Source organism: Cottoperca gobio, chromosome 23 (genome assembly GCF_900634415.1).
Source record: "Cottoperca gobio chromosome 23, fCotGob3.1, whole genome shotgun sequence".
NCBI lineage: Eukaryota > Metazoa > Chordata > Actinopteri > Perciformes > Bovichtidae > Cottoperca > Cottoperca gobio.
Window position 1 is genome coordinate 13539666 of NC_041377.1, and position 23517 is coordinate 13563182.

Below are 23517 nucleotides of genomic sequence, written 5' to 3' on the forward strand. Positions count from 1 at the left end.
CTGTTTAATTACAGCCAAAGCTCTGGCTTTTACTTTGTCAATTCTTGTCACTGACTGGCTGGGATACTGCTGATCTAGGACTTCTTTCCCCACTTATTGTGAATACCTCTGCATTTTGTATATGCCTGCAATCAGTCAATTCCATTTAATCTCTATGTTTCTCAACAAGATAATTGTTTTCCCAGCAGTGTTTTAAGAGTTTAACATAATAGAAACAGAAACAACTGGAAAACAGAGAAGAAAGGACAAAGTTCCTCCGTAACGTATCGTCTTTCACGATTTGACGTCAATGTGTTATTTTCCATTCCATTACTGTTGTATGTCATACTTCCTTTGTTTATCCATTACAAAATAATACTTGATAAAGTGACCAAAATCCTACTTGACCTCCTTTAAAGGGAACTTAAGATAAACTTAGGATGATATATAATGGAAGAAAATCATTGCAGGCTTTTTCCAGTATGGTGAACTTTTTCAATAACTAACCATACAGCCTTTCTTTACTTATCAAACATTGCATGAAAAACATGTGAACATAAAACAGCTACATTGTTATGTACAGAATATATTTCCATTTAAATATTATTATCTATACTGGGGTACAAATCTGTGCATTTATTTGCTGTGCGTCAATGAACAAAAGCAAATGAAAACATGTAAAACTAGGGTTGTAATTGTGATGCAACAGACATTTCCAGCTACCACTAAACATCTGTTCCTCTTATCCACTGTGCTACAAAGTACTGAAGGTTGTGAAACGTGCAGCCTTCCATGTTGAGCAGGGGCGGTGAATAATGTGCAGGAAATCCTGATTGCTTAAATTGACATCTATGATCAAATAAATGCAAAAAAAAACAACCAAGTGGTGACTAATCTGATCCAAAAGATCCACTTTCAGCAGCTTTTTCCCCCCTTCCTCTTTACAAGCTGATAGCCGTTGGACTGAAACATGAATAGGGATTAATCAGTCTCGTCGTTGTGTGTCTCCCGCCTTCAGCGGTAGCCCTCTTATCTCAGCAGCCATGTTCTTCAGAGCCCTCTCAGCCTGATAACAGCACTTTGGTCTTAAGTTGTTGAAAAAGCCACTTGTGATTTACTGCTCTGCCTCTTTATCATGCAAATATGTACCAGAATAGAAGTTGTTTGGGTGGAAACAGTCGGAAACTTCACGCAGGCCCTCAAAACGTCATGTAGGTTTGATCTTTCACACCACAGCACCTCGATGAGGGGCATTAGGGTCTTGATGGCTTCTATCAACCAAACATTATGCCTGTTGACTCTCAGTTAAATTAATTTAGACCAAATACCAGGTGAGACTTAGGGACTGTACTAAAGTTATTGGGGTGGGGATGTGGGCTGAACTTTATGTTTGCTTGTTTTTTTAAAGCAATACCTTGTTTTTTATTCTTAACTCAACCCTGATTTCAAGTTACTGGAGCAATAACTTTCACATTCAAAGTGGAATTATGAATTGCCAAAATTATAATAAACATAAAGAATGGTGAGCCCTGTTTACAGAGCATTTCAGCTGTCATGTAACGGTTTCTATGTAACTGTTTAATTTAAATCTTGCAAGAAAAGGGTGAAGTAAAATATAAATCTGTGACAAGAGAAAAATTAAAGACCCTCCAAAAAAAAATCAGAATACCTCCTCCTTAGCAAAATGTAATACTTTCTCCCCTCCCTCATAATAGTTTGTGTACAGTCCCTTATAAGATACAAAATAAATATAAAAGTACTTTGACGCCTCTTTAAATTATACAATGTTTTCACAGTTCACTGTACTCTGTGCTCACCATTCCTTCTGTTCCTTAAAAGAAAGAAAGAATGAAAACGTATTGATCCCCTTAAGAATGATTATCTTGCTTATGTCTCCTCAAAAAGGTCACAGGCCAGCTGCAACTGAACTCACAATCCAGTTGTGCGGCCACAACTTCATAGAAATGTCACCTGTGTCCTTTCAGCTCACCCTCAAGGCCTCACACACCTCCCTGTGTTGTCAAAAGTAACAAGACTAGGGAAATGTTAGCAGTCCCCCAATTAGCATACAGTTGAATGAAGCCCAGTGCCCCAAAAACACTGAATTTACAGATTAGAAATGCTGTTAAAAGTCAAACCAAAGCCCTTATCACAGAACAAAAGGGTATTTGACTGTTGCTTTGTTCTTCAGTGACTAATCTATCAGGTTTTATGGTAGGATAGATAATGTTATCACCCAGAAGCTTTTCTTGACCTGTTCTGCTTTATCTCGCATAACCTGGTTCAGACCAGAAAGTTTGAACAAGATGAAGTACCTTTCGGGAGCCATTATCTCCGTGGCACAATGTTTGTTTGTGTAGCTTGGAGTTTAAGAACAAGGGGCCATTAATGCTTCTGTGTTTTTTCAGTGACAACATGGGTGCAGGTTTGGTTTAAAGCTAAAAATGTAGAGATGACATTTGTTAATGCACAGGTGACATATTCCAATGTCTTGTTTTGTCCATCCAGAAGTCCAAAATTAAGCTTTTGAGAAGCTAAAACCAGAGAATGTTTGGTATGTTTTACTTGAAAAATGATAAATGTCAACTAATTGATTTATCATTTAAACTGTAGATTGTTATCACCACGCTAAGATTTTCCGTCTGCCCTTCAGGCTCTCCTGCCTCCTGCCACAAGTGACAGAGAAAAAGGTGACTTCGGATTCCTGAGCCAACATACACAGCAACTCACATTACACCATGTCACCCTTTGGCCATAACACAATGGTTGTCTTTGTCGAAAACAAAAACAAAATGTCCAACCGTTCCTCCCCTAAACCCCAGCCACGGTGGAGACGTGACAGGAGGAGGTTAAGGGGGTTAAAAAGGGAAACCGTTTTGAAAAAGGCATTTAAAGAGTCACAACACTGGGTCTGTGTAAACATGGGCCAGATGTAGCCAGCTAACGGTTAATCGCGTGCGCCTCCCCCGCCTAACTGATACCTTTTTTAAAGGGACTCTCCTTCTTCGAGGAATTAGTTAGTCAAACACGTGCCATTTTCAAATTAACAGAACCCACGGGCAAACTAAAGGAATACATCCTAAATTACCAAGACTTTTACAGATGTGCCAAAGTGTATCGTGTTCTCTCAGTGAGTTTATTAAAATACCAAGCTACTAGAATAGTCACAGCTTTAGTTACATGCGGGACAGTTTCGGACATGTTGAGCACTTGCTGGAACCAAAACAGTAAAAAAATTATTTTAAAAAAAGTCTATTTTTCTAGACGTCATTGGATTTACTTTAGGAAAACCATTAAATTGTGGAGTTCAAAGGCCGAGGTCATCGCTCTTTGAATGGCAAAGAGTGTTATTTTAAGGCCAAATGGGTGTCAGAGGGTGCACAGGAGACTTAACACAGCTGGAGTGAGACCACCTGCACAGACACATAAGGACTGTCTATACACTACATGTCACAAATAGAGCGATACACACATGCACTTCAATCTTAAGCTAAGCTTTCAACACTTCCAAGCATTGCTTTAAACCAAGGAAATCTCCCACAACCCATTGCATGTGTCCTCGTCAACAGACCTAACCATTGGCAGAGTTGCTAAAGTGCTTTTCATTCAACAAAATCATTCTACATTTGCAATTTTCATCTATTTTCCTCTTACTTCCAGGAAAAGCATCTCTCTTTCCATCTTCGCATAAAGCTCTCATTCACTTCCAACAATCCCCCTGGTCACACAGTTGCTCCAGCTCTGCCTACATGTCTGCAGCATCAAGCTCAGCGGATCCACGCTCTAATCGGATCCAGATCCCACTCAGCCAGGAAGTATTCCTCCAAAAGCTCGGGATTTTTGAAAGTCAACGTCAGCTGTGAGGGGAAGTCTGAAAAGACGCAACTCCCTCTGTGTCTGGGGCAGCAGCTCATTCAGCGATGCAAAATTTGAAAGGTCCAAAGAGCAAAGGAGGAGGGCAGAGAAGTGGCGTCTCTATCAGAAGTGTCTGTGATGCCTGTGAGTGTGTGTGTGAGTGAGTGGATGTGTGCTCTTGGGCAGCCGAACCTCGTCAGCCCCTCCCTCATTCCTCCCCTCCAGAGCAAATCGCCTGCCACTGCACTTCAATCACTCACTCACACACTCACACACACACACACACACACACACACACACACACACACACACACACACACACACACACACACACACACACTTCATAGTCAACACTCCACCTATCTCCACACCCCCTTCCTCCACCAGAGTGACATCAAGCCCTCCACCCAGCCCCCCACCTCGGCTGCAGGATTCCTGAGAGCCAGATGACATGTCCACAAAACTCTCACACTCTTTGTCTTTCTTGCAGGCTTGTCTTATTCTTTCTAAAAAAAAACATGTTTTGTTCTACAAGCCAGACAACCCTTCACTGCCTTACAAGAAAGCAGTGAAGGGTAAATAATCCCAAAGTCAATTTCAAACTTGCAGGAAAAAAAGGGGTTGTCTTTCTTTTTTGGGGGGCAAGCATAAAAGTGTAAAAGTTCTAAAAATCCTCCAAATGGAACTGATTTTTATTTTTGAAATGTTTGCATCACAATCACTAATAATATCACTGCTCTTTGCTTCCCTCCATGTCAACATTTCTCTTTATAATGCAAGGGACTGCACATTCCCGCTCTCTTCATTGAATGGCTCCTGGGTCATAAAGACTCATGCATATCATGTCATTTGCTCTAATAATATCACAATTATTTCTCCTCAGCTACTGATTATGTCACTTGGTGGTTAATGAATGGTTAATGCTGCTTTAATGTCAACTAAATTAATAAGCTAAGTATGTAAAGGGTTGGATCATGAATGCTATTTGATGAAAACTAAGCTTTGTTTTAGAAAATGACTAAAAGCACAAAGCTGAGGAAAATTATGGTATTTTTAAAAGTATATTAGTTTAACTTAACTTAAACATGCGATGTCTGATTTGTATTTATATTTTTAGTTATATGGTAAACGTTTTTTTGTATGTCTGCTGTTTAGTGTTGGGCAGGTGTACAGTGGGTTTAAAAATAAAAATAAAATATTTGCGGGCCAGAAAACCAAAACAATGAGCTGAAAAACACTATAAAGCTCCATATAGAAGATAATTATATGTTAGTTCATAACTGTGACCAACATCATGACACAATGATTTAGAGTATTGAATCATTTAAAAAGAAGCAAATGACTTATATTTTCAAAATTAAACTCCCCGAGCTCTCTTGAAGTTGTCCTGGTTAAATATTGACTGTACTTCCTCCCAAGTCAGCCTCATCCATCTCAGGAAATTCTCACGCAGGGGATCTGTCTGCTCTCCCTGTCACTGGTACCACCACCCCCTTCCTATTCCCTATTCTGGAGATCTTATTGAATGAGAGGAGAAGGCTCCCCTGTCCTCGTCTCTCACTTCAGCCAATCACAATTAAATTATAGTCACAGAGAACTTTACATCAGGAAACGCCTGACAATCAGGCAGAACTAGAAGTGAAGAGTTTTGTTCCAAAATGAGATATCCAGCAGGGGAAAAAGGTGTATCATTAATTTTTGATGAATAAGTTGCACAAAACCTGTGCAGAAACAAAATATGCACACACAACAGAGGAGAAAATACAAACAATTCACTTAATATGCCTGGGGAAGTTTGTTGTAATTTATTTGGACAAGCTTTGCACCATCCGTCATTGTGAAAGGCTAAAAAGCAGCTACGGCTTCATTTAAAGAGCCTAAAATGACAAATGAGTTTACTCACTTGTCCAGCAGACAAAGACACCCTCTCTCTTGACAACCCCACAAAGTGAGCAACAGAGCTGTTTGTCACAAAATACCTGTTACAAATGAGAAATGGCTCCGTCAGCTAACTGGCTTAGACGAGCGAGGTTGAACGAGAGATGTGCACAGAGATGGGGTTTGTCGTGCTTCGCCAACACGGCCATCTTTCCTGGCATGCCAACACGTATTTGAAATAGAGTGAGGAGAGAGAGAGGAACTTGGCAGTCCAGTCAGAGGGTAAACCTTTCATAAAAAGCTGTCAAGTTTTCCAGGGGTCTTGGCGCCGCTCTGTATAAGCCACTTTGTGTTTAACCCTCCCGAAAGATGTGCATCGAGTTCTCTGAGATATTCATCTGGGTATGCATTGCGAAAAGCCCTCGAAATCACAGGGTTGAGCGGAAAAAAGCTCTATTTTTGTGACAGACAAGTACTTAATTCAGATAACGAAAAGAGACAATGAGTGGGTGAGAAATGCTCGGCGTGAATAGAGCACAGGTCAGAGGATGAGTGGCTTTATCCCACACAATAGGCAGATATCAGCCCCTTCAGACTGTGCCAGGGCTTGTGGCCAAAGACCCATGGTCCTTTAGAAAAGACAAGAGGACAGTTGACCTTGCTGTCTCCTCTGCTTCCTCTCTGAGGAGAGTGCACCAGTGCAGAAAGTAAGTTCAGTTTAAAATGGAGTCAAGGTGTCATTTTGTTTGTCTTTTACAGCCAACGAAATAATGGAAAGAGGTCTTTGACGTTATTCTTTATTTTTGGATTCATTGGCTTTTTAAACTCGTAGGATCGGAATTTAATTGCCGACCTCAATCCTCTGTTCCGCAATATAAACTGAGGTTTTTAATGGGTATTAGTCATTATCCGGCCAAGGCGTCATGTATCTGCACTCTGCAAAGCCAGTGGACATGTGCTGAATGGATGGTACGCTCGTCTCATTCACATGTCAGAGGCTGATGAGCAGGAACTTACAAATGGAGGGTTTATGCAGTGACTTTTGACCCCAGCGCTTACAAATACAAACATATGATGCAGACAATGTGAACGTGCACTAATGAACAGTTTCACCAATAGCTACGACTGCTCTAAATGTGACCTTTTTTAATGTTGTAAAATGGCAAGTCCGTGTGATTTCAAAAAGAGCAGCTTCACATTTCACAAGAGGCTTTTTACGACCGATAGATCCACCCACAAGGATTCTAGGACAGGGGGAAAATACTGACAGTAAATGGAGGAACCTTTGGCTGATATCCAGTATTATTTAAAAGGCCATTATCGCCCAAAATGTCGGTCTAACCTTAAGCCCAGTTAAGTCAGAAGTAATTTAGGAAGAAACGTTTTGATCAAGGACGTTCTGAGCAGAGTTTTCTCTCTTTGGCAAAAGCTTTGGACTGTGGTTCAGACAAGATCTAGTGGCTTTTTCTATACTTGAAATCCAAGACCTAGTCTGGACAACACGCTCTTACACACATACACGGCGAGTTTACTCACTCCTTCTACCTATTGGAACACAATTCAGATGGTAATTTGGCCTTTTCTTAACCTTTATTGTGCTAAACAGCTCTTTTCTTCAGTTTAATGTATAACAGTCATTCACACTTGGACTCTACTACCACATTTCATCCCCAGGTGTAAAGAAGCAGTTTAACGGATCCCTTAGAATGCAAATATCAGTGGGTGACATCCCTCTGGCTGCTCGAAACAGAAATCAACAAGGACAGTGACATGTTTCAACTTGTTGCGGGACAGTTTGCCATAAAACTTTAAAGGGAGCATGGAGACCATTCCTGATGTTAAAGTAGCATAAAGTGCAAATACATGATGAAGTATACAAGATTGTGCACATAGCTCTCCTACATGGGATTAAAACCAACATAGGCTTTGAATGTCTTCCAAAACAAGACAGTTATCATGTTCAATGGCAACTTTCGGTGCTACGCCATGTTCATATCATTTTGTTAAATGTAAGGGTGTGGAGGTCATGGTGGAGATATAAATGATCAGCAATTAAATATAATTAGTAGTAAAAAGCCTGTCATTGTACCTGTTTTACCAGCTTGAAAAGGGTAGTGTCTGCTCGAAAGGAACTAGGATGAAAAGTCGTCCGACTAAAAAGGCAAAAATGTTTATAGCTCTTCTCAACGGCCACACTTAAAAGAGGGAAGAGACACAATGAACTGTACAGATAGGTTAACGGTGCACACCTTTTCTCATATACTCGTTGTGTTTGATGCAAGAAGAATCTTGAGAAAGTTCCTAACACAACAACTGATACTGCTGAACCAAAGCTGACATGCCCAAACAAAAAAGAAAAAAATCACAATTGGGGCATTTCAAAGTCTGAAAGTGGAACTTCTTTCTAATGAAGACTGTCCCGCAAACAATCTAAGAATATTTATAGTCCTTTGTCATATTGACTAAGTTGTTGTTAATATATCTACACCAACACGCACAAGACAAATCTTTCTTCAAGTAGCTTTACAAGAATCCCGTATCTATTTGTGTCTATTTTAATCAGCAATGACCCACTTACAATGGTCATATGCAAACCCGCTCACACACACACATCGGCATCACAAAAGAAGCTCCAAACGTCGTCTCAATTCACATCCATTATGACGGCCCATTCAGCCCCATTCAGGTCGACAAACACCTCTCTGCAGCCTTTCACACCAGGAAACTGATCTTTAGCCCTCGCTAACAAGCCCCACCGGCTCAACTCCCCGCTGCATATCAGGTCTGTGGAAGTGCCGCTCGGTGGTCTTGCCAGTTCGGTGTTAATATTCCCTGACACTCCCGAGGCCGAGTGTGATTTAGGTTTCTAGTCGTAAAACCCCGTGCTGAGATTTGTTAAACGCTGCAGGGTGTTACCGGCACACCTCTAGGACAATAGGAGCAGCACTAAAAGTGCTGTAAAATGCAGGACATTGTCAAGTAACTGTGATGGGAGCTTAGGTAGGGATTGGGTAGGGAAGCTTCCGTTATGATTCAACTTGTTCAGTACTCTGCATTTTTCTTGTAAAGGGTTTAGGCAGTTATTTGCAGCTATTTTCTATTTTTCGGGGCTGTTGGTAAGTGGGTCGATTCACTATTTTGGCCAAATATCTGCACAGACATGTATTGTGCCCAGAAGATGAATCTTAATGACTTTGGTGATCTTTTAACTTTCAAACTTTGCACTTTCACTATTTTTTATTTGTCCTATACTTTGGCTTTTGACCAAATACCTGTATAACTTCCCATCGATCTAAATAATGTATTTGTTATGCATTTAGTTTAAAGCACCACTAGCATGTCTTTAGACCTTTATTGAGACATCAGAGATGGAGTAAGGCCTGTACTTTTGACACACTTAGCTGTAGCTACTACCGTACACAACACATTTTCATCTTCTACCTTTAATCGACAAGTGTACTCCTTGACTAGACTGCAAACACTTGCACATGAAGCGTTTGTGATTCCTCACAAGATCATTTAAGCTTTTTGCTTGAAACTAGAGCTGACTTGTCACCAGTGTACCATGCTATTACTTGCTCCATTCATTCTCTTTCAAAATACTATCGCAATTTGGATAAATCGTTGCAAAATGAAACTAACTGCCGCTTCAATGCAGCTACTGTTCAGCCTTACATGTGTACCATTTGTATTGTGATTTTGGCTCTGCATGCCCTCCATATGTCGCCAATTATTCTGACGTTCAAGTGGATTTTCTATAAATCCCTTCGCTGCTCACTGGCTGATTAGAATATGTTAAGGAAAATATTTCAGGGCTAAATAGGGTTGTCAAAAACAGTACGGAGGCTTCTACCATTCATGCCTGGACGTAACTTATTCATTATTACCATTTGTGATTTGGCAGGGTCGCTTAATACGAGTCATTACCTGAATCTGACTGCATGCAAGTCCTCGATGGACCCTGTAGGCTACAATATCTTGCCAATCCAATGTATCCTCTTACATTCAAACTGTTTCATCAGGCAACTAGGGTAATATATCCACTGTGGAAAAACAACTGATAATAGATGATGAAAAATCTGCATTTCAAAAATAATGGTAACCCCAGGGTCTTATGCACACATATTCCATTGTGCAATAGTTACCACTCTACAACTGCACCGTATACACACTTGGCACACCTGGGCAGCGGTATACAGTGTCCCACAGTGTTCTTCCTTAGTTTATATTTTGGTCCAGAACATTTGAGGATTTGAGACACAGGCAAACATTTTACCTGCCAAATCTTATCTTATTTTTTTGGGGGGGGGATTTTGCAAACACAGGAACCAATTGTAGTGCACTGTGTGTTTGTTTGTGTGTGTGTGTGTGTGTGTGTGTGTGTGTGTGTGTGTGTGTGTGTGTGTGTGTTTGTGTGTGTGTGTGTGTGTGTGTGTGTGTGTGTGTGTGTGTGTGTGTGTTTCTGAACGAAGGGTAAGACTTGTGTCATGTCTCATGCGTCCCATCAAACACTAATTTGATATTGTTAAATGATGCATTCCTTCCACAGTAGAGTGAGTGTGTGTGTGTGTGTGTGTGTGAGTGTGTGTGTGTGTGTGTGTGTGTGTGTGTGTGTGTGTGTGTGTGTGTGTATATTTGTGTTTGAAGTGTATTAATAAAAGCACAGGCTGCTGCGATCAGATACAAAGTACAGAAGAGAAAGAAAAGGCAGATATTTATAACTGGAACAGAGAGAGAGAGAGAGAGATGGACTGATGATAGAAATGAAAAATGTCAAGAACCAGATTGTATTGTTCTTGTTGACAGGGAAAATGTACATATCACTGCAGCTTTACTTCACTTGGATAAAGCACAGAGTTCATGATTGGAAAACCAATGTACGGCCCACAAACTGTAATAAATTAAGTTACAGTGATATAGTCCAGCTGCTCTTTAAAGAAAGTCACAAATAGGCTGTTATTATGCCACAGAAACCAGTTTCTCTTGTTCTTGTTAACAGGAAAATAAAAGTGAAACAGTCCAGCTGCACAATGAACATGTTTATTTATTTTATTTTTATTTGGCCTCCATGATACCTTGACTGACTTAAGAACGATGCAGCATTGTTATCGGCGTTACGTGCAGTCCCTCTATCAATCTAGGTAACCTTCTGACTGATTTACAGTGTGTCATCTTTAAGCCAAGAGAAACAGATAAGTCCTGGCTCTTAATGAGTTGTGTCACTCAAAGCAGATGCAAGCCTCGCATACGAAACACAGCTACATCTGATGACATATCATGCAAGACAAGCGGCAGCATTGCATCAGTATGGGAAATATGTTTGTGTGTAATGTGTGTGTGTGCGTGAATCCCACACACATTTTGCATAAGAGATAGATGTAGGCCAGGGATTGGGGTTGTGTACACAGAGGCTTAATGACAGGACCCTGAAGGGATGGCACATCAGTCATGCGGAACAGACAAACACACACACACACACACACACACACACACACACACACACACACACACACACACACACACACACACACACACAAACCATATGTGTATTACACAACCCTCACTTTCCCACAACTTAGCATTGGAAACACGACGAGAGCTGGGAAATGGCGGGTTGGACCAAGTTCGCAGCCCCAGGCACTTTGTCACACTCGGGCTGGCACTGTTCTCAAGGCAGAATAGTGTCGGAGAAGAGTGTGTGTGTGTGTGTGAAACCATATAGCCCATAGTTCCAATAGCGGATTCCCAAGGCGCTTTTTGTCTAGCTTTATATGGGTTATTGAGCCAGCGATAGAAAAGAGACTGATAACAAAACAGCAGTGATATCAGCCGAGCTCAGCACGGTCACATTTTGGTGGCGGGTTTGGATGCCACGAGGGCGACAGATATCGAGGCTATGTGTTATATGAAAGCCGCTTTGAGCTTCGTGCTTCGTGCTTAAATAAACTCACTATCACAGGGAAAGCGGCGTGACTGGCCGATTTGCGGGGTGTTTGCCTTCCCTCTCTCCCAGTGACTGTGGTTGAATTTGGCCTGGCAGCCGCTGTTGGCATTCCACACTGACCCTCGAGTAGCGGGCCCGAGGTTCATGGGTAAACAGTTTGGTGGACTCACTGTTTAATTTTGGAGCCTGTCGCTCTCTCCCTCTACTCTAAACCCCCCCCCCCTTGTCTTTTCCTCTCAGCCAGCCATATCCTCAGTTGGCCTCTCTGTTAATTCAGACCTACCTGACAGTTCTGACTAAAACCTTCTGGGTTTACTATCTGTCCCGCTCGGCGATGGGCTCAGCTCTCTAAACACACACTGAAGACTAATCTGCAACAGATGGGAGACAGACCCGGGAGGAAGTAGTATAAACGGATATACAGCATATTTGTACCCCTCTAAACCAAACGATAGGATTTCAGCGAACTTCCAAGCAAAGCCGAAGGAGGGCTGTAATGATGTGCACAGCGGCAGCTCCCAGGGGCTTAACTGGACATATAACTTGGGAGATATAAGCTGTCCATCTGCAACCAGATGTCTGAAATGCCCTCAGGAGGATTCTTGAGAGCTTTCTCTGGAAGGCACACAAACTCATTCGCACACTCTTAACAGATATGTGTAAAGACTTAACAAAAAATAAAATGGAAACAATTAAAGCACAGATACATACATGTGCACACACAAAAACAAGCCCTCACATGTTGGATTTCACGGGTGGTTGGTTAGAGATAATGAGCGCCTTCAGCCCCCAGTTTACCGTCTGGTTTTTGAGGTCATTAGTGTAAACACAAAATACATTTATTTACTACCTCATTAATGCAAGTGGCAATTTAAGCTCCCTTTTCTCAGGCAGGAAAAAAAAGATGGATCTCACAACCCAGACAACTGTCAAATCACTGTTTGTATTGGTTTTGCGACGAGCACTTGGAAAGCCCCGAGCTTTCATCAGCTAACCGCTGCGGGTGAATATCTGTTACATTCTCTCTCTCTTGGAGATGAAATTGTCCTAGCTGAAGGATACACTGCTGTTTGATTTCTTGCCACAGAGTAAAAAGACAGTTTGGGGGCTTGATATATAAGAAGACAGTGTTCCTCTTATAAGGAAGTACAGGCTTACCTTTGAGGAGTATGCACCATCTAGAAATGCCTGGTATGGTTTGTACATAAACTGCAGCGATTGACAAATCAACTAAAAAGTAGTAAAAATAGTCTCCAACTATGTTGATAATCGATCAATTAAATAATTATAATAATTTCTTTTCCCTCAAATTGTTGTTTTATATCATATAAAACTGAATATCTTTTAGCTTTTTTCACTAAAAACAAAAGTTGCGAGCCAAAAAAACTAAAGTGGTTGAAAGGTGCTATAACTTCATTACACATAATCATTTGATAAAGTGGTATTACGTCCGAGAAGGCAATTATGTTTTCGGATCTGAATCACAGGGCGGATACACTCGGTGGACTCAGACTCCCCTTTGAGTTACAAATAATATTCATTCAGCTTATCGACTATATCGTACTGAAAGCAGGACTTGTGTGAATGCTGAAGCAAAAGCAAATGTGCAGCTTTTGGGTGAATCTGGTTAGAATCCTGTAATTTCCCCCCACCCTCACTTACACAGTATTTATCAAAAAAGGCCATTTCCTGCCTCGGAGTGGCATCAGATTGGATGAAGCCATTTCCCCTTTGGGCTGATTTAAGATGCTGGTATTCCTTTGGGATGGTGCGAGGCAAGATGGGGATAAAGTGACAGATAGGGCATGTCCCGTGAGACTCCTGCAGAGACCGACGACCACCCAACAGCCGAAGGTTTAAGTAAATGTTAACCAATGTCTCCCTGAAAATTGTACGACTTATACACTTAAAAATTCTCCTCTGCCTCATCTGCTTCTGTTTATTGAAGCAGACTGACAATGATTAGTCAGTTGGAAAAAAGAAGAAGAAGAACATCCTGTGTCATCTGAAGCTTTATGCAAATTGGAAGAGAGGTGAAGTGGTAGAGGGAGGAAGAAACGAGCAGACTGTCCCTGATTAGACCTGATATGAGACATTCAGCTCGGGAGCTCGTCTTAGAACGCACTGTCAAACACATGAGACCAATTTAAAGAGCGAAGGCAGGAGCTACATCTTTTTTTTTTCTTGACGCACACACCCAAACTTTGATCCTGGAATCAGGTAAATAAGTTCACTGTACATCCATTTTGGGAACAATTATAATTATTCTGTTTTTGACTTGGTTCTATCATTTCAGTACAGCTATTTTTAGCCAACAAATGGCTCAACAATGGCCTTCTGCATCTGTGATTCATAATATACTTACTTTTTATGACACGCTGTCACTTTCGTTTTAGGGACATTTTTATAAATATACTCCTTGCATGATGCAAACGGTTGCAAGTTAAAGCATTTTGATGGAACAAGATCATAACCATTCGGCTCACAACACCACTGTTTACACGTAAACCATTTATCTCTAACAGCGGGATTGCTTTTTCTTAGTTCCGTGGAGATGCATTTTGTACATCATCCAATGGATTTTGAACTTGTGGCCCTTCATCCGAGCAGAAAACATGAACATCAAACTGTGAAACGTGATCATCAAAATTAGGAACTCACATCACAACAGCAATATTGTGTGAGTAATGTAGCACCCAACAATCCAGAATCTGTTATGGAGACCTTTTATGTTTTTTTTTCCCTCCAATCAAAAACAAAACTGGAAGCTATCATTTGTGTTCTGCCTCAGGGTGGTCATTTGACGAGGAATAATTACGTGGTTGTTGCGCGTGAGTTCCTATATGAGACTGTGCTTCTATCTATACTGTTTTCCTTTGCTTGAGCTTTAAAGCCTTTTAATTATTATCATCTAATAATCATCACCTTTAATGTTTCCCTAACCACTGTGACTGGCGACTGCCAGTGTCTGGGCAGGTGTGTGTATCCGTGTGTGTGAGTGGCTTTAATCATCAAATAGAGCTGTGTGTATAGGTAATTAAGGTGGTGCCAAATCGACTCTCACTCGCAGGCACGAGTCAGGAACTCTCAACAACACCTCAGTGTTACATCGCTTAGCAAGTGCTGCGGGCAACTTTATTTCAGCTCTGCTGCAAGTTTTAACACAGTGCAATCCATTACTCAGAGTCTGATATTCTTCTAAGTCCTGGATTACTTTTCCTCCCCACAAGCTGACCATAATACCAGGCTAGTGGAGCCAATGCGGCCTGCAGGGTTTGGTCTGCAACCACTCAATGAGCACAAGGATCCCGATTAGTGTTCGTGGATCAAGCACTGCCGTCCCAACCCCACACACACACTTACACACCGCACCCTTCACCTCCTTCAGCATAGCCATGTTTTATGGCTACTGTAGGCCAATATACATACACACTATTAGCTTCTCTTTCACCGTTTATAGTGCAATATTTCCTTCTGCCGTGAACCATCTGACAGAAACTGAAAAGACATTTCCATCACATGTGAAAAGGCATGTTGGACTGATCTCTTGATTAATTGTTTAGTCTATAAAATGTGGAAAAAAAGTGGGTAAAAAACCCTGCTGTGACCAGGAAATATTTGGCATTTTTTGCTCGGTCAAGGTTTTTCCCAGCACTACTAGCATGCAATAGTCCACTGCAACAGTTATACCGCTGTTGATAACTGTGTCGTTCCCATGTAAAATTCAGAATATCACTTTGAGACTTGTTTATTCTCTGTTCTTCCGAGAAATGTCTGTTTTTTTACACTGTTCACTGTTCTGTTTTTCCCATTCAGTGATTGGTCCTTCCCTGTTTGGCACTTCAACTGCTTGGCAAGCGTGTGCGTGTGTGTGTGCGTGTGTGTGTGCGTGAGTGTGTGCATGTGTGTGCGTGTGTGCGCGTTTTCTGAGGTTTGGAATGATTTACACAACCCCACACTCGATTAATTCCAGTATGGCAGCACAAACTTGCCTGTGTGTACACACGTTGGTCTGAGGTATTAGGCTGACAGAGGCTCACAGACAGAACAGTGTTGACTTACTAATAGATGGAGGTCTCTTTATTTTTTTTACAGACACACACACACATGCAAAAACACACAAACACTTCACATTCATGCTTATGTTTCTCATTGGTTTCATCTATTTAATCCAATGCCAATCTGTGCTCAAACTTAAACTGGAACACAAGAAATATGTGAATGCTGAACGAGCCCATCCTAAATGTATACACTAATAGTGGCGTGTTTATAATATTATGCACTGTAAATGTGAGAAACTGCTCTAAAAAACTATATATGCAATATTGTGGGGGAACAAAAAGCATTACGTTAAGGTAACGAAAGATCTAAGTTACTATCCATTAAGAAATAAGACTGTATCAGAATGTATCTCCATGTTGTTTTTTAACGGCAACAATCTCCTTTTGCATCAGCTTCACACAACAAAAGGAGAAACATGGCACATCATGAGCTCTTTAAACAGCTTCACTGCTGTGATCAGATGAGGTGTTTCAGCCAAGGAGCCAATGGCTAAATCCAGAACACCCTCTGTCGCTGAGCAAAAAGGTTTTCCAGGACACTGTCCAACAATATCAAAACAATCTCCAGGCTGGATTTCCTCTCTGGCACTCAAACCCCACTGGAGAATGAGAATCTGGGTTGCATATGAGAAAATTAAGAACTGTAGGATGAAGACTCTAATCGAGAGACGCTGCTCTGAAAAATGAGTCTGTCAATTTTGAAAATTGTCCATAAACAAAAAGTCATCAGGGGCTTCAAAGAAAACAGAGCAACCAAAAAGTCAAGGATGCATTCACAATTTGTCTACTTCTCCGGCCAACGCTGGGCTCATGATTGTATGACGGTACATGTCCAGTCATTCTCTGGCTTTTTGTTAAAACCTCAAAGGTCATCTCTTCAAAAACTGCTTCACATCCTGCTCTGAATCACATCCTTGTTAGCCAAACTATTTTCCTCTTCTCCTCGCTCTGACTCTTCAAACTAAATCAACCTTTTCAACCCTGGCTCTCATTTGTGAAGCTTGCTGAAATCACGGATCAAACTTCACCATGAAGGACAAAAATGCCTCTCATTGTATTGACTTGTGGGAAGTATTCTTCTTTGATGAGAATTAGTCGAAAACATTGATACCACTGTCATGTCTGCCCGTGAAATATGAAGCTACAGCCAACAGCTAGCTTAGCTTAACTAGCTTAGCTAGCATCTGTCTAAAGGTAACAACATCTTACCAGCACCTCTAAAGCTCAGTTACTAACAGGTTATATCTAAAAAAAAATGTTTGTAATTAAGTCGAAGTATAAAAAAAAAAAAGATAATTTGTGGTTTTATGGATGATTATGTGTCAGACTATTTTTTAGCTGGTAGATAGCGACTTCCTTAACTCTCTGCTGGTTACCTCACAAAGGTGATAGCCATGGTGACGACAAGACGCCAGAGTTGTAGAAATGAATGAACAAGATATAAGATATAAGTTAATTAGTGAGCGTTGTAAGCGTTGAACAAAGCCAGGCTAGCTGTTTCCCCCTGTTTCCAGTATTCAAGCAAAGCCAACTATTTCGTTAAACTACTTCTACTGCTGCATACAATTTACTGTGGATGGAAGCATAGGCTACATGAGCTAAACCGCAAAAAAAGTTGTGTAGCCTACTGGGTAAAAAAGACATTTATTTGAATTCACAGGTACGGTCACCGGTATTAATGAAGTAAATGCATGCGGGCAGCGGTTGAGAACAAATTAGATGTTTTTTCTGGAGAAAACAGAAATTAAAATGATTTTTAAACATCTAAATTAGCTAATTTTATCAAACATAATCAGCCACCAGGATGTTTTGTATTGTGCAAGCCTGACACTGATTGCATGGAATGTGCTGACCATCCAGGGATCTAGCGCAGCCAGTGAAAGAGACTTTTCCTCAGCTGGATTTGAGATTCAAAAATGGAGATTGAGAGCCCATCTTAAACCAGGGTAAAGATAAAGCACTTTAAAGTGAGTGACTATGTCGCTGTGTGTTTAATCACGGGTCGGGTCACAGGACTTATATTAATGGGTCCGGTCCGTATTTGATTTGTAGATAATTGTGGGTAACAGATTGGTTCCGGTACTGAGCTTCAAAGGAGCAGGTTTGCAACCCGTGCAGGACCCTGCCAGCATAGGTCTAAATGGAACATAGCAACAGAAGACCCTGTTCAGCATCCATTAAAAGCCTAGAATCAATTTTATGTTCGATATCAGGCAGTAGTCGAGCCAAGCATGCTGATAATCTCAGCTACTGCCTGACTGGACTCTCCCATGTGCTTTAAATGGCTGACCAATTACCAGCAGTTTAACTCCTGGGTCCAAACACCCATCTATCTGTCTCTCACACACACATGCATGCAAATAAGGGACACACATGCAAAGAAAAACACACATGCATGCATGCACACAAGCCTACAACGTAATAGATCCACAAGCACTAGCACCCAGTACCACACACAGACAAAGGACACACACAGATACATACTCATTAACAAAGGCTTAGCATTACAGAGTGTATACCCCCAGCAAAGTGTTGCATAGTCTGGCTGACTGGCCTCCCACAGAGGGGGAATACACCTCCGTCACCTGATCCTCGGCAGCGCTCTCATCCTGGATCAGCTATTCACACAGCTTGTCATTCAATTACAGCGACCAAAGCCTGCATGGCATGAAAACTCTACAAGTCTGAGAGCACTGCCTACTTTAAAATATAAAAAATATAAATATCTTAAAACAAGGTACGGATTAACTGTATGTAATGTTACAAAACAAGCTTCTTTTTATTTTAAGCCTCAGAAGATTCAACTGCCTACAGCTTTCACTGCAGCATCTTTACAAACCTCTCCCACCACTAGGTGCCACCACTGGCTTCAAAACAGATCACACGGCTATGAAAAGTCCATTTTAACACATCAAATAGAACTCTGTGTTTAAACGTTTTGTATGCTGTTTTAATCATGTTCTATTCAATTCGAGACAAAAGTCAGTATCTCACACCAAGGCAGACTACTGAAATGAAATGGAGAGAATCACAACAGCAACAACAATTGTACGGAAAGAGACTATGGTTATCGCTCCAAAGTGTTCACACCTGTTTTACAAAGTAGATTTAAGTTTGAGAAAAATGCCTTCCTGTATCAATTGTTCTGTTTGGCTGTAGTGATGTGGCTTTACTTTGTGATGTTTCTGTGGATTTTGGGATGAGGTCTGTCAACACTGATGTGACTCTGCAGATCTGCATGAAAAAGACTCCGCGTGAGCTCGTGAAGACAGGAAAAAGAGTAGACAGACAGACCGAGAGAGACCACCTGAGTGACAAGCAACAGCTGAGTCCACACATCTGGAAACCAAAATGCAACCCTCCATTAAGTGCGTCTTTACGCACACACACTTTCCCAAGATAAAATCCAAAATCCCCCCCACCCCAGACTCGGCCACAGTTTCACTTTTTTCTCTCCTCCTTCAGGGAAAATGTGTCACCGAGCCACAACTAACTGACCATGAAGTAATGGAGAGGCAAACCATTTCCATCCCTTAATCTCGCTGGTACATGATGATTTCCATCACAAATATATTGAAAACTCCACCACATTCACACTAAAGTAAGTGCATTTAAACAGCATGGTTGCAGCATTTAGAAAACAAGTTATTGTAAAAACGAATCGTTCTGTGCCAAAAAAACAAAACTTGACACTCACCTCAGAAGCAACAACTTGGTCCAGGGTCGGGTTTGAATATTCCGTTTATCAGAATAAAATCACGACTCTGGAGGCATCCGGGCTGACTGCAACCAACAAACACAACTCAGTGCCGTTTTGGAGTACCGAATCAACTCAATGGATGTAGTCTTTCAGTGCATGATCGTGGAAAGAGAGGGAGAGAGAAGGACGCTCAGCAAGGGTTGAGCGCTGTGCAGCTCTGGCACCAAGTGAAAGCGTCGAGAAATGACATTAGCGCTGCTCTGCGCCTATTGGCTTAAACATGAAGCCCCCCTCTACCCACCTCTCTCCCTCCTCCACACACACACACGCCTCCCTCTCACTTACAGGCATACATCCACACAATGACTTTATGTATATGTTTTGGAACCATAACCAGGTTCCAATTAGAATTTAGGTGTTAAAAATATATATTTAAAGCATGATAAAGTCATTGTAAACTCATTAGCAATAACGTAATAATATGTCCTCTGGGTTCACCTTTTTCTTTAAAATATTTACAAGCAATATTTGATTGGATGAACTGCATCCATGTGTCACAAAAACATTAAAAACATACTATTACATCAAGTTTATCTATAGCATGTATGTCATATGCTTACATGCTCCCTGCATGCACCACACCTCCTGAAACTCAAAACGTTGTAATGACACTGGAGGTCTTAGTACAGTACAGTATGTTATACCGAAGCCCTGCCCGATATATGAAACCATGTATGTGCAGTATTTCAAAAATCCAGAAGTGGCTTCTTTTAGGGTTCAAAATGTGTCCCAAATCTTTATTTTATTTTTATTTTTTTAACAGTGTGAACAACACAAATCATGTTTAAATGCTGACTTCAGTGGCCTCCATGTTTACTTCTGTACCATGTGACATATGTGTTATTTTGCACATGTGGGTCAGTTCAGGACCGTGACCCGTTAACACTGTAATCTGATATTGGTCACATTCTACAATCAATGTTAACAGCCAAATCTGATCTGAGCAATAAATCAGAATTGAGCACTAACGCTTGCAGTGTGAACGTAGCCTGCTGCTTTCTTGAAAATGGAGTGTGAAACGTTTTTTTATTTGTTTTATCTCCATCAGTGTTTAGTCCTTGAGGATGCTAAACCACCTCTAGTGGGAGTGTGTAGCTGTCTGGGTAGATAAGGTTAAAACATAAATAAGTAGCAATGTAACAGGAAAGTTTTATGTCTAAAAAGTACGGAGGCTCGCACAAAGTTGAACTTACTACGCAGTAGAGGTACTGTATGCTTTGGGCCTGTCTGCGATGGCTGGGTGCCTTACTGCCTGTATCTCTTTAAGGAGATATGCATGTTATGTGCATAAGTCCACACTGGAACATGCACAGAACACTGCCCCATATTCTAATGCTGGGTCTCTCTACATTACTGCAACAGCCTTGATGGTAATAATGACTGATTTCCTCACATATACTTTAAAATGTTCTACTACCTAAGGCTTCTAGACCACTGTCTTTCTCCCTTCCTACATCTTACATCCACCCTTACCACCTTACTTTAATGTTTGTTTTAAATAAAAATATTGTCTCCTTGTCACATTCCCTGATCCAGTTGACCTCAATTTTTTTAGGACAAGCCTGGAGCTACATACTAACATGTAATAAATGGTGGTATCATGAGACGAACCAACCAGAAGCAAACACATGACCTATTGTGAGGCCAGTGTCATGGTTTAATGAAAAAAAGTGACTCCTGCCAGCACAGAATGAGCAAGTCATGACACTATATAAGGTCATGGTTGTCAAAAAGGCAACTCTTTCCGTCACAGAGATGGATACAAATCAAGTAATAAAAAAGGCAGCAGACTCTTAATTTGTGGAGCGTTGCGTTTGGATTGAATTTTCACTCCCGGGAGTGAAGAGAGCCGTTTAAATGTCCGTGAGCCTGGCAGCGGGACAGACTGAGCAGGTCAAACAGTATGGCTTATTGTCCCTGCCAGCCAGCCAGCCCACACAGCGAGGGACCCGCGGACGCCCTCGTTCACCCTGTTGGCTGCTGCTCTGACAGCATCTGACAGCTTGATTTACAACTTTCAATTTACATTTCAGTCTTTTAGCTACTTATCCAGAGGGACTTACAAAGAGTGCAGCAGTAGAATACGCTTCAATTCCTCGATCGCCAAAGACTGAAAACCTGGGGGTGTAAGGATGCTGGCAACAGATGTAAACAAATATTTCATTGGTGCCTATAAAAAAAAAACAAGTTGAAGAAAAGAAACAAAAAACTGCTCTTTTTTTGTCTCTTTGACTGAACAGCTTTTCTCATTTCACCTGTTGTGCACCACCTCACACACACATATACAGCGACGCATTTAAAACACACACAATGCTGTCAAAGTTTTTTAATGAAAAATCTGATTATCTTCTGTGTCCCGATTGCTCTTTTTCCACCTGTTCTCCTTGGCCTCGACACGGAATAGAGCCGCTCTCTGTGCTTCGCCTCGGCTCTTTGTGCTCGCACACAGACATCTGTAACATTAAGCCTATTTACAGCAGACACAGAGAGAGGGAGAGAGAGGGGTATAAAAGGTAAGCCTATAGGCCTGCACATGCAGCCAGAGAGGAAGCGAGGATCAGCGCAGCGTGGAGAGCACAAAAGGGGCCTCTGGGTCAGTAAATCCTGCTCCTGTCACCTTCTGCTGCGTGGAAACACAGCACGGCTGATGAAAGTGTCAGAGGCAGGCGCAGCACGTTGTACATCTCTGATCCTGTCCTTTATCAGCCCCCCTTTCACTTTTCTTAATGGAACACTGCTTTGAAAACAATCCAGATTGATGTGGGACTGCGTGCTTTGTGACGCCAGCTACGATGTCATGAGGTTATCGTCCTATCAGTGTAGTATCTGTAAATGGCATCTCATCTGAACTGAACCAGGCTCATCTTTAGTTGATTGGCCTGGTTAGTTATCCCAGATATCATGGCAGATATTACATTTTTGCTTATCTGCTAATGTTTGGTCTTGAATTTAGAAGTTAGGTCCAGTGTATCCGGCAGCAGGGAAAGTAAAACAAAATAATGTGGCAGATGATTTCAGCACTGGTCTGAAAGGGGATATTCGGTCATTAAAAAGCCCGGATAACCACACACCGTGTCCTTAACGTGACTAATGCATTTCTGCATAAAAGCGATATTTAGCCCTCTCAGACAGATAATGACCAGCTAGGAAAACTACAAATACCCACAAGTGCTGTGAATGCTGCTACTTGGCAGAAGAAGCTTTGTACCTCGCTGGGGGAAAATAGTTTGGGATCATCGAGCAATATTCACACAAAAAAAAAAATCTGTTTCCTTTCCTGGTCGTGACCCATCGGGCCCCTTCTTTCTGTGACCCTGTATAACCCAGCTCTGAAATCTCCAGCCCCCTTTGTGAGAATGAGGTAAGTGGTTCCAGATTTGGCCCTTAAGGAAAACTGTCAATCAAGCTGTGGGAATCTGTAATGGTCCGGTCGTCCCCAAATAACATCATCTGGAGGAGACAGTGAAGAGGAATGTCGTCTGAATCATCCTCTGCCTGTTTTAACTCAAAATAAACTCCTTTCTCCTTGAGGTAAAAGCAAAAAAATAAAGTCCAACTTTGTCTGTGTATTTCTAACCAGGACGTCCGCTCAGTCGCTGTCACTCATCGCATTTATCTACCTGTAATATGTTGTCTTTCTCCCCTGTCATTAGTCTATCTGCCCGTGTCATCACTGTCGGGGGGGGGGGGGGGGCGCTGTTATCACTGAGCTGTCATCAGATGCATCAATTCACTCAAGTCAGGGAAGGTTCAGTTACACTTACTGGAAGGATCTAGAGGATGCATGACTCTGTCGTCCATTTTCTAATTTTGTCGGGGCCATTTCGTCTCTACATGTATACAGGGGCTGTTTTTGTTGGGAAGAAACTTTTAGTTTTCTTTTGGATGCTATATTTATTCCTATTTAGGGTGAAGTGAAATGAGACTTTTGAATTATTATTATTAATTTGATCCTGACTCTGCATTCACTCTGTAAAACCTGTTTTTACACTTGTTGTATGTATTTAAAAAAGAAGAAAGATAAGGAAGATCTGAGTTGT

At 41.4% G+C, this 23517-nt stretch overlaps 1 protein-coding gene across 2 annotated transcripts in view; it reads right to left on the reverse strand.

Annotated features, from left to right (window-relative positions):
- Positions 1–19610, reverse strand: part of LOC115028657 (prickle-like protein 1) — a 28474-nt gene extending 8864 nt beyond the window's left edge. The window contains exon 1 of one of the 2 annotated variants that reach the window (XM_029462549.1): positions 19415–19610. Coding sequence is in view for 1 of the 2 variants with exons in the window: in XM_029462548.1 (XP_029318408.1) it covers positions 3634–3660 (27 nt within the window). In the remaining variant the exon portion in view is untranslated. Of the gene's footprint in view, positions 1–3633; positions 3743–19414 lie in introns of those variants that run through there. The other variant, XM_029462548.1, reaches the window with a different exon arrangement.
- Positions 19611–23517: the final 3907 nt, after the last annotated feature.